General features: G+C 41.6%; 1 protein-coding gene across 5 annotated transcripts in view; it reads left to right on the plus strand.

Annotated features, from left to right (window-relative positions):
* The window catches only part of ELAVL4 (ELAV like RNA binding protein 4), a 148,196-nt gene that overhangs the window by 120,485 nt on the left and 15,514 nt on the right, over positions 1–12,197 (plus strand). For all 5 annotated transcript variants that reach the window (XM_036494424.2, XM_036494425.2, XM_012928039.2 and 2 more), the window contains exon 3: positions 2,358–2,461. In XM_036494424.2, coding sequence (XP_036350317.2) covers positions 2,358–2,461 — 104 coding nt within the window. The remainder of the gene's footprint in view (positions 1–2,357; positions 2,462–12,197) is intronic.

The raw sequence follows: 12,197 nt of genomic DNA on the forward strand, positions 1-12,197 counted from the left end.
TTCACCTACCTGTATCTGTGCCACTTTCTCCAAAAGCAAATATCAATGACAAAGCCAAAATTTACAATATAATAAGTGCAATCACCATATGTGTTTTAGATTTCCATCAAACTGAATATTTTTAGAAAACAAATACCAGAAAGACACAATGCCAGTAAGCATGATAAATTCCTCTGCATATAATGACATAGGAACTATCTTAGTGTGAGTTAAGTCAAATTTTTGCAGCTAGAGTGGTGCTTTACTTACTTTTTCATGTTTCACTTTAATTTCACCCAAATTAAATTTGGCTGGATTAATTGAACCCCTGACCAGCTTCCTAAAGCGCCTCTGTAAGGTTTGTCGTTGACATAATTGCTTTTAAAAATGCCCTTTTAAAAGCAGCTTTACTTGGTGCATGACTGTTTTTAAAAGTGATTGTAGGGATGTCTTAGTAGAACATTTTTAAGGCTTCTCATATATGCAAGGTAAATATGACTGAGAGATTTGCATGATGAAAATGGATTTAATTAGGCAAATGTAGTTAGACTTGATGAAGTGGAGCCAAATTTAGGACAAATGATATTTTTAAGTCAACGATACTAGTTCCTTGTATTTTCATATTCGCAAAATGAAGTTTCTCAGAACATGTGACAGGTTCTCATAATTTCTCTCTCTCCCTGCCCCGCCTCTCTCTTTCTGTCTCTCCATCCTCTCTCTCGCATGCACACATGCACACACATGCATTATGCAGTGAAATGAAAAGAATCCCAGCAGGTGGAATGTACTCGACATTCTTTTTTGCCTCCTCATTTTGGTTACTAATGCTGACTGGTAAGGGCATATCTGTCAGAGTTTGTCCCTGTCTTTCTTATTCTAATCCTGTTTTACCAAAACACAAAGGAATATCCTGATGAAAGGTGTTGAGGGTTTTCCATTTAGATGAAAAATGTCATTGAATTTCCTCATGATTCTCTTTGTTTCCTATAAAGGATAGGAAATTCACCCATTTTCTGATCCAGAACCCAACTTGTTTTCCCAGGTTCCCTCCTACAACCAACACAAACACAGACATTTACCAGCAAAACAGAAGCTGTTGGAAAGATTTTTTTGGCTGCTGAAATGGGCTCCTGTCACCAGGACATGGCAGGCTTTTTTCTGTATTGTCTCCCAGCCCTGGTCCCAGTACTCCAAAGAGAGTTTTATGTAATCAGTCTTTCCTGACATGTGATGTCCTATCATTTTCTTCCCCTTTGGCTCTGCTGCCACCCACAAATCAATACTGTTCCCTGGGTTGTTCAAGCTGGTTTTGCAGACACCCCAAGCTCTGCATTTCTTAAAGAGTGTGTCATAAAATGTAAAGTTTCCTAATGATATTTCTGGCTGATGACACATGGCAGAGCTGATGGACTATTTATAATCAGTGACACAGTTGCAAGCACATTATTTTTACTTCACTTAGGGGGGAGCCCTGTCACTTGCTACCTCTGTTCAGACAAGTTAATGCTATTTCCACCTAAAGTAGATAAATCCACTTAGCAGAATGTGTTTGCTCTTCCCTTCGTGTTGGGAGCTCCCTAGTTTTTATGCAGCAGAAACCCTTTCCTTTTGCCCTTTTCCTTGTCTGGGGTGGGTAGGGAGGAGGGGGAGGGTGAAGACTGATCTGTAGCAACTGCTTTACATTCTGGCCATGTCGTCACTATAAACATTTTGCTGCTCAGTTCCTGTGACATCGCTTTTAGTGTGGGTGTGACTGGCAGGACTGAGGCAATAGACACAACTACTTTGTCCAGTGTTTGCTCCAATTTTACAAGAGTGAGCGGAACAGAGCTATCTTGGGTTGAACATCTACTATGTTGTAAGCAATGTGCCTCATAGACATATATAGTATCTTACTAATTCTCCCAAGCAGTTCTGAGGTAGGTGCTGCTGTGTAATGCAGAGAAGAGATACGGGGCTAGGGGTTATGGGTGGTTTGGGAAGGGGAGATTAAATGACTCCTCTCCAAGTTACAAAGCAGATTGGGAGCTCCAGAACTCCAGTTCAGGTCTCTTCTAACAAGCTACACCTGGTGTCCTTTTACTGCCCTGTCCTGCTGTTTTGGATGCCGTGGACACTTATGCCCATGTCTGGTGTGGAGGAGCAGGAGCATTTACATGTTCTTATCTTGGGCAGCTCTTGTCAGCTTAAAAGTCAACCAAAGTGAGACAAGAGGGATTGGAAGCCTCTCAGTCTGGGAGTAAAGCTTAGTGTGTAAAAGTTACCATGTACTGGAGGAGAGTTTTTGACTCACTGCAATGGGAGGTGTTGCCTCTATGAAAATACTGAGTGCTCTCTTCCTCTGTCTCTCTCTTCCTCTCTTTTTAATGTTTCCACAGGACAGAGTTTAGGGTATGGATTTGTAAACTATATTGATCCAAAGGATGCAGAGAAAGCCATCAACACTTTAAATGGACTCAGACTCCAGACCAAAACTATAAAGGTAAGAGGTGCCCCTCCTGATTAAGGAGGAACTGGTTAATTTTTATTCTGTTGATCTAATAAATTCAGGCTCTGTAGGAGCTGGAAGTAATGTCCTTCGTTTATTCAAAGAACATTTACTGCCTGCTTTACAAAGTGGGTGACACAGGCCATTATAGAAGAGTAAGTTGAGGGAAGCTACCACCCAGTGTACCTTCCAGTTCAAAAGACAGATAGGGAATTAGAGTCTCAGCCCCACTGGGATAGCCTGAGCCTAAGTCTGCAGAGATGACCAGAAAGCCAAGGCAGGGATGCTGTTTCAGGTGGAGGAAAAAGCACATGCCAAGCAGTGAAAATGCAAGACATTGTGAGTGAAGACCAGCAGATGAATAATGTTGCTTGCACTTAGTACTGGAAAGGTGAGGGTGGAAGGTGAGCAAGCCAATGCAGTGATGCCTTGTATGCCAGGCTGAGCAGCTTGTTTTAATCTAAGGGTTAATAACCAACAGTGACAAAAAGAAAAATCAACTGTAAATAAGCACACTAATATATAGGGACAGGCATTATAAAATTGATAAGAACATAGTAAAAGAAAAACAGAAAAAAGTGCCATTCTAGCAATCTGAAAATAATCAGAAAGGCAGATAATAGAAATTGTCTTAAGTGTTTAAAAAAGCATTAACTGAGAGCCTTCAGAATAAGTTCAGGCTCCTGTGGATGAATGCTCATGCTCTCAGCTCACACTTCACCTTTAGGGGTGATTCAAGAGGTGGTGGTGTCTGCTTTGGGCTCTTCTTCAATAGCTAGGTGTGGTCTCCTGGAAGGCCTCTCTTCCTCTTCTGCCCCCAACCCTAGGCAACATTCTGTTTATGGGCAGCTGCCAACCCATTAACGAGTCCCATCCTTCATAGCCTATTAAACTGCAGGGAAGTGTCTCCTGGGTGCTCTTATCCTCACGACAGCGGGTCTGACGCAAAGAAGGACAAAAGAGAAATCTTTCCCAGAATGGAAATCTATAGATGGCACCAGCTCTCAGAGTCTGAAAACACAAAACCAGAACTTTTTGGTCTAATAAAGCTACTTTTCTAGCATCCAGACTGACAGAGGAAACAACTGATAGAAGATAATCTTAGCTGGGAGGTAAACAAAACAAAACCTTTCTCTTTTTAGAATATGTGATATGATTATCAGTCTTTCCTTCAAAAAAAAAAAAAAACAGCTTTACTTTTGCAACTGAATTTAGCTTATTTCTAAAGATGATTGCTTTTCCTGATCTCATACAGTCTGTGATACACAGAGACCCCCCAAGGGGGCTGATTCAGGTTGCCTCCATCTAGGCTTACAATCAATTCCTATGGTATCTGTAAGAGGGGAATAATCAAGAGTTGTTTAATCATGGGTTAGTCCTCCGAGGAACAGTAGGGTTAATTTCTCTCAAAGGTAGAACATACCAATTTCCATGCTTTAAACAGAGAAGTGCTCATGTCACCCGACTCTGTTGAGGCCACATCAGTTTGAGAGCTGTATTTGTGGGTTTGATTGATTTTCTGTGTTACCCAGTTAGCATTAGAATGTCAGGCGTTTGTTCCTTCCTGAAGGACAACCTGACCTTGAGATGAGAAAACAACTTATCAGCCTTTTTTTTTTTCAAGTGTTCCATAAGGCTGTTGTAGTTCCCCAAAGACTGAGGCGATCTGGCCTTTCTGGTCTCAAAATGCATCCCCTGGCCCATTGTGCCTGCAAATGGATCTTAGAGACAAGAAACATCAATTATTGTATTTCGGTGAAGGACCAGACAGTCTCCTTGCTTCATCTATAGCTCTTTCTGTGACTCACCCTGTATCAAAAAACACTGCCAACATATTTGCACCTAGCAGTAATGTGGGTTTCTGAGGCACTGGAGGATTCAGAAGTGCATGATGCCACAACTGAATCAATAATTTCCATTCTTTACTATAAATGAAAATTTAATGTGTAAACCTGGGGATTTCAGCCCTTTCATTAGATCAGTTTATTTGCCATACTAAAAATTAAGTTTGAGTGATAGGTTCCCTTATTAATTTTTCTCCTCTTTCCTAAAGGGACATAGTATTTAAAGTAAAAAATCATATTAAAGGAAAGAAAAAGACAAACCTTTTTTGTGTGCCATTAATAGTCTCATCATTTATTAATTTTTTAAAAATTGCTTCTTGCCTCAATTTGTTTTGATAAGTGACATGAGATTTGTCATTTTTCTGTGACTCCCATGCAGAAGTAGATAACTTGCTAATATGGAAAAAATACAAATGCCTTCCTCAAAACCATCTAGTACATGTTTATGAATGTCAGTTGATTTTAACCCTCCTCACACTGAAGGAGCATTTCAGGAGTGCTTCATGCAAAACATGCTACTTTAAATGTGGTGCACAAAATAGGTGCAGGCAAACCAAAAATTAATTCCTAAGCTGTGCAGATTAATGATTAATATCAAATTTCAAGGATGATTCCGGAAAACCCCAAGGGAATTGCTGGACACTGCAAATGAATGTGTGAAGAGGGTACTCTGCTATTGCTGCTGGTGATGATAGAAGGGTTTTGTTTGTTTGTTTTTGTTTTTTTTAGATCTGCTTTTTTATTTGCAAGGCAGATTTACATGGAGCAAGATCTTCCATCTACTAGTTCACTCCCAAAATTGTCACAGTGTCCAGAGCTGAACTGGTCTGAAGCCAGGAGACTGGAGCTTCTTCCAGGTCTCCCATGTGGGTACTAGAGCCCAAGGATTTAGGGCCACTTTTCACTGCTTTCCCAGAAAATTTGGCAGAGAGTTTGATCAGAAGTAGAATAACCAGAACTCACACCAGCACCCACGTGGTATGTCAGCTCTGCAGGCAGAGATTTAACCTACTGTCATGGTGCCAGCCCTAATAATGGTGGTTTAAACTCAGATTGTTATCAAATCTCCCAATTGTTCAATCAGAATTAACATCAAATTTTTTAAATGCCAAATCTTCCAATTCTTAAAGGACAGAAAGTAACTATATATATATATACACGCACACACGCACACACACACACACATACACACAAATAATAGTATTATGAAGTGAACCAAACAGAATTTAACAGTTAACTTTTGGACAGGCAGCTTGCAATCACTGAACTCAAATTTAAATATGCACACACTGTTTTGCCAGTTAACAGTAAATGACTCATTGCAGGGCTACTAGAAAGAGATGCCCACAAAGGCTATCTCCCTGTCAACAAAAATCCATTTTCCCTGTGTTAAGAGATATGTGATGTGACTATGTGGTGAATATGGAGGGCATGTGGAGGTTAACACCAGACCTCTGGCCACAGGGAACAGAGAAGCAAGGCATTGACTCAGCACCAAAGCAAAGATAGCTTAGTTCATGACTATGCCTCCAGTGAGTAATGTGGATGATGACTTCAAAAGAATTGTTCTTTGGATTATGACCTCTTTAGCGAGAGAAGGTTCCCACCCCTTGTCCACAGCATCAGGCTCACAGGGATGAAGTGACTTATTCAAAGCCATACACCGAGCCTGCATTTGGACTGGAGTTGACATCTGGAAAACATGCTAAAAATTCCGCCGAAGTAAGAGCTGTGCTTAATTTGTGAGCCTGAGCTTAATAGGAAGTAGCAATAATAACAACAGTAATGCTACCATTTATTGAATATGTATTCTCTGTCTAATACTGCTGTAATCCTATTTCTACACATTTGTTATCAGTTAATCTTGGAAGTTTGCCTGGGGCCAGGTGCTTTGTTTTGTACCAGTCAACTCTATTTCTTAAAATACGGTCCTGTAAGGAAGTGCTATTTTCTTCAGTATATAACTGAGGAAACTGAGGCCCGAAGAGGTTAAGAGACAGCCCCTCCCCCAGGCACCACACAGTTGCTAAGAGATTTTTGGAATAAGAACAACTAGTTATAAAAAATACCTCTCTGGCAGTTGGTCGTAAGTACTGAAATGTCACACTGCCTGTTTGCTCAGCAGCACGTGCATTCTGTGAGGATGTGTGGGGGTGTGTTTAGCTCTCTACAGACATGGGTTATACTCCGTGGCAGGGAAGGAGATATAAAAAGCAAACAAATGAGCTGTGTGGCTCCTTCAGGTTCTTTAGTAAACAGACTCATGGCTCAGGGTTTCTGCCATCAATGTGGGCGCAGGCCTGACTTCAAATCTTTCACTGCTGGGTTCCTGCTTTTCAGGCATGATAGTGGGTCCTGGAATGTGGATGAGACAGACACAGCAGGGTCCTGAGGATCGCCCCATCCATATGTGTCAGGGAGGGTAGGATATGGAGCATGGACTTAACATTCTGTAGCCTGTCAGAACAGGCCAGAGAAACTGGGAAACTGGGTCATTTGGTTCAACCCTGACCTCAGTGGATTGCCCCATCAAGAGCTTTAGGAGCTCTGGTTGTCTAGCTATTCTTTCTTTTTTCCAGTTGCCTCAAAAAAAAAAAAAAAAAAAAAAAAAAAAAAGCTTACTTTAACCTCCAGGAATTGTTGGATGAAATGGCTGTAGTTTCTAGAGAATGATTCCCTGTGCTCCCACTCCATACCTCACATCAGTCCCCAACCTGGTTCTCATCTGAACTCTAAAAACGTGACTTCTAAATTTATGCCGTAATTTCAACCTCTTAGTTACACACCTTCAATTGAATCCAGTTATATTTGGTTTGGCTCTTTTTCACATTATTTAGGAAAAAAGAAAATTAGGTGGTTCTGTAATACATTCAAAAGAGAAATGCATTTATTGTAGATTTGGATAGATAATCAAGTTATGCTAAGAACCTTTGATATAAGGTGACCTTAATGGAATTTGAGGGTTTGATACCACTCCTGAAGCTTTCAGTGTGACGGGACAGCTGTTTGAATTTTAACCTAAATGTGACAAAGCAGAAACTCCCTTTGGAAACATCTATTTCATGGGAGACACAGATATGCAAGAGTCACCTCTAATCAGAGGCATGGGGCTGCAGAAGTTGCAATTTTATATTGTACAGAAGATGGAGAGCTGTGCCAGATTTGAGTAGAAAGAGGTAAGGTCAAAGTAAAGTCCTAGGAAGGTTGATTCGTTTGTGGGCTGCTGCCTGGAGTGTTGGACAAATGAAACCTGCACCTTGCAGGTTGTTGAAGTAGGTTTTTGTCAGCCTTTGTTTTCACCAGCTCTATCAGGAGCTTTTTCACTCATTTTAAGAGCAAGACATGTTTATCCTTAATTAATCAGAGATAAACAATCATATCAAAACGGCATTATCTACTGTCTCAAACCCAACAGTGTTAGCATTTTTGTATTGATTACCCAACTGATAAAAAAATGATCTTAAATAAAAACATTTCCAGAGTACAGCTCTTGTGCAGACTGGAGGTACGAGCAATTTTAGGATGAGATTTGGAGTAAAAGGGTAAAAGGGATACCTCTGTCATCCTGAGCAAACCCATCAGAGTTTGCACTCCCTCAGGCTGGCTGTGGAGAACATGTGAAAGAAGCTGCATCACAAGGCAGCAGCCCAGTTCTGAGGGCAGCAGAAGCTACAAGAGGAAGGTGCCGGAGAGAAGGCTCGTTAGAAGAAGCCTTGTTCTTCAGGACTCTGTGTTGCGATGCTGCTTAACCATTGCTTAACCATTTCTCCATATTCATTTTATTCTTCTAATAGTACTAATGATGCATCTGAAGAATCTTTCCACACCAGAGCTTTACAGATTTCAGTTTCCTCCTCTTGCCTTTTCTCTTGCCAAGGGTCATCTAGCGCCTCACTTCCCCCTTCCTTCTGTCTCTCCCTCCTTCTCCATCTACCTCCTTTGCTAAAGGCCTCTGTTCCGCTGAGGCATCTTTTCTCTGCACTCAGCATAAGCAATTATTTCCCCTATCACTACTCATAATGCTTTAGCAGATCATTTTTTTTTTGCTGACAGATATCACCCTACCTAGAAATGATGCACTGCTTCCTCAGTCTTGTTAATAAAAAAATTTTTTCTCTCTTCTACTGCTATGGCTGTAGTAAACGCCATAATGGACTACCTCCCTGCCAAGGTCAGCAGGGGAAGTTGCATCACTAAAAATGAAAGGACCAAAGAAAAGGATGTCGGGCAACACCAGCAGTAACTGGGCAATTGCTCCAGCTACCCTTTTTCTTATGGGAGACTGTATGTTAACTTCTTTTGAATCAATATTCATTCAGGGAAAAGGATTGCACAAATGAACATGCAGTTCCCCTGTTTTCTATGCAAAATGAAACTGATGTCATCACAGTATCTTTTTAAAGATTTATTACAGATTTATTATTTTTTTTTTGGAAAGTCAGATTTACGGAGAGACATGGAGAAAGATCTTCCGTCTACTGGTTCACTCCCCAAGTAGCCACAACGGCCAGAGCTGAGCTGATCTGAAGCCAGGAGCCAGGAGCTTCTTCCAGGTCTCCCACATGGGTGCAGGGTCCCAAGGCTTTGTGCTGTCTTCGACTGCTTCCCCAAGCCACAAGCAGGGAGCAAGAAGGGAAATGTAACAGCCGGGATGTGAACCGGCGCACATATGGTATCCCGGGCATGCAAGACAAGGACTTTAGCCACTGGGCTACCTCACCTGGCCTTTGATCGCATTATCTTCAAGTTCTTTCACAGCGTCCTCTGAATTACAAAAGAAAATTGGACAGGTACAGGTTAAGAGGACACAGATTGTCTGGAATGTAAGGAATGGATCTGGAGGTCTTAACTGTCCACAAGTGTAAATGAAGCTAACAGCATGGTGTGAGATGCTTTTAAAAAAATTAGCATACCTTTGATTTTGTTAGGAAAATGATACAGTCTAGATCACAAGAAGCAGTGATCCTCTCATCTATTGTGGTCAGCCCACCCTTGGTGTCTTCTGTTCCAACCTGAGCTACACATTTTAAGAATATCAGATGCTAACAAAGAGGGCTTTGTATCCCACATTGACCCCACAATGGATACTTTTCCATTCTCTAGGAAATAAAATTCTGCAGTAGCCCTAAGGCATTAATCTCATCCCACATTTGAAGAACCTAAGAAGAAAACCTATGAGTAGAATATTTGCCTAGTGTGGTAGTAATTCCTGATAATCAAGGGCATTCAACAGAGTCATTGGGATTCCTGTCCCAGAGTCAAGTCTGACTAGATAATCCCAAAGGTCTCTTTGAGCTCTGAGATGCTGTAACTGGTATTGTTTCTAAACCTAGGGCTACTCTGTTCAGTGGCCACCTATGACTTCTTACATTTGAATTTAAACAAAATTATTCCGTGTCTTAACACTAGGCATGTTTGAAGTGTTCAATAGCCACATGAAGCTAATGGCTGCCATATTGCATGGCACAGCTAGAGAACATTTTCCTAATCCCAAAAAGTTTGATAAAGAATCACTTCTCAGGCACAGTGTCATGGCATAGCAGGCCAATCCTCTACCTGTGGGGCCAGCATCCCATATAGGCACCAGTTCAAGTCCCGGCAGGTACACTTCTGATCCAACTTCTTGCTGATGACCTTGAAAGACAATGGAGGATGACCCAAGACTTTGTGGCCCTGCACTCATGTAGGAGACCAGAAAGAAACTCCTGCTTCTTGGCTTCAGCTGTTGCAGACATTTGGGAAGTGAACGAGCAGATGAATCATTCTCTTTCTGTCTTTCTCTCTCTCTCTTCCCCACCCCCTTCCCTCTCTGTAATCTTTGAAATCAATCTTTATTAAAAAAAAAAAGTCACTTTCCCATGGTGATCATGCAGCCTCAGAGCAGCACAGCTGTTCCACTAAAGATCACAGAGCCCCACCTCTGCCCTCCCTCTTTGGTGTGCATTCGAAAGAGCTCTAAGATGGAGAGCCAAGACCCACCTATGTCAAAAACTAGGATTGACTTTGGGCCACTGACTTTACTTTTCTGTACTTATTTCCTCTGCAGAATCATTCCTTCCAGTTCCTAACAGTATACCTAATAAATAATGTGATGTTTCCATCATGGTGAATTTCCAGGGAAAATACCAGTTTGTGCCAAAATCACAGCTTTTATTTCAGTGTCCAAGTTGGCATGGCATAGTGGAAAGATCCCAGAACTTGGAGTCACATTCAAGTTTGTCCATTAGTTCAGCTGTGTGACCTTGGGCAAGTACTTGATCTCACCGAGCTGAAGGTTGTCGTCTATGAAATCTCACTTCTTACAGAGAGTCATAGTTGACAGTGCACAAGAACTGCTCCCCAGCAGGAAAATGATGGTGAATAGGGTGATCCATTAGGGCAGAAATTGCATGAGAAAAGATGAGGACTTTTTTCCCAATCTACGTGTTTTCAAAGATACCTGACAGAGAGTAAACAATGAATCAGCCTTGCCAAGACAGGGGCAACAATTGTAAAACACTTTGTGTAGCAGAGATAGGAAATGTTCAACTCTTGGACCATGTAAGACCTGCAAAATCATTTGATCTGGCCCTAGCAACCTAATCTTTAATTGGACAATTTTGTGTGGCCTGCAAGTAATGTGAGTATCCAAATGGCTCTTGATAGAAAATATTCTTGGATTTGATTTGACTCCACGTTTCCTTCAGGCTCCTTCTTGCATCAGAGTCAGCTTGGGAAAGAAACTAAAATCCATGGCATAAAGTGCTTTTGCATTTCAATTCAGAGAACCCTTTTTTGAGCTCCTGACCTAGTAAGGCTTTGTCACTAGATGTCACAAGGCAGTCTGCAGAGGTCACCAGAATGCTCAGACTAACAGGGCAGGTGAGGTGTTAGCACAGATGGCTCTGAGAAGAGGCAGAGTGTGATCGCTGATGTCATGGAAACATGCATCTTCTGTAGAGGCCAATCAGGGAGCAGTCATGTGTGCCTGGTGACATTCAGGCCAGGCCTAGCGATGGGAGTTCATTTTGCCAAAAGGATGAACAAACAACAAGAACAAAGACATGTAAATAGGAAATTTTCAGCACATATTCAGAAAACTGTGACCATGTTATTACTTGAAGTACAGGAGCGTAAAAGGGTTAACAGTAGATGAGAGTTTGAGTCAAGGGCTTTGAGTGCCGAGGTAATGGTGTTAAAGAATCATTGAAGATATTTAATCAGGAAGTGTGGCACAATATGAATTCATTGGAAATGTTACCATCAGGTTTTACCCTGATTAAAAAAAAATTAACATATATCAGGTGGAAGTTGGGGGAAGTATGAAGAAAGGTACTACACAAGCAGACAGCTGTACTGCCTATGGGCAGGACTGCAGCCACAAGCGCACAGGTCAAGGATCCTTACAATCAAAGTCATTGTTTCCAGCAGCCAGCTGGCTTCTTTCTTCCCTTCTGCTCCTGAGGGTGAGATTGGAGGTTTCTGGGAAAATTTGCTCCTACAGGGCCCTAGCATAGAGAAAGTCTGTTCTGTGTTGCCACTCTCCTGGTCTCTTTGCAACAAATGTTCCCCAAGGACCTGACTGCTCTTGGGAGTTTGTATTCACTCAGAGACTAGAGTGTTAGAACAGATTGGGGAAAATCTGCAGCCGGATCTTAGGAAACGAAAGGTTCTTGTGTGCGCCTTCTCTGCTAGACTAATTGTCCTACATGTAAGGAGCTGTTGTATTTCGCTCTGCACCCCTGGTGTCTAGCATAAGGCCTGATTACACAGCAGTTGTATCAAAGCTGCTGTTTACTGAGCACTATTTGTCGATGATTGTGCCTGAGAATCCTAACATGTATGTTCAACCCTCCAACAGCTCTATTGGAGAGCTTCTAGACTATGTTATTTAAGCAATAAAGCTC

Source organism: Ochotona princeps, chromosome 2, assembly GCF_030435755.1.
Source record: "Ochotona princeps isolate mOchPri1 chromosome 2, mOchPri1.hap1, whole genome shotgun sequence".
NCBI classification, from domain to species: Eukaryota; Metazoa; Chordata; class Mammalia; order Lagomorpha; family Ochotonidae; genus Ochotona; species Ochotona princeps.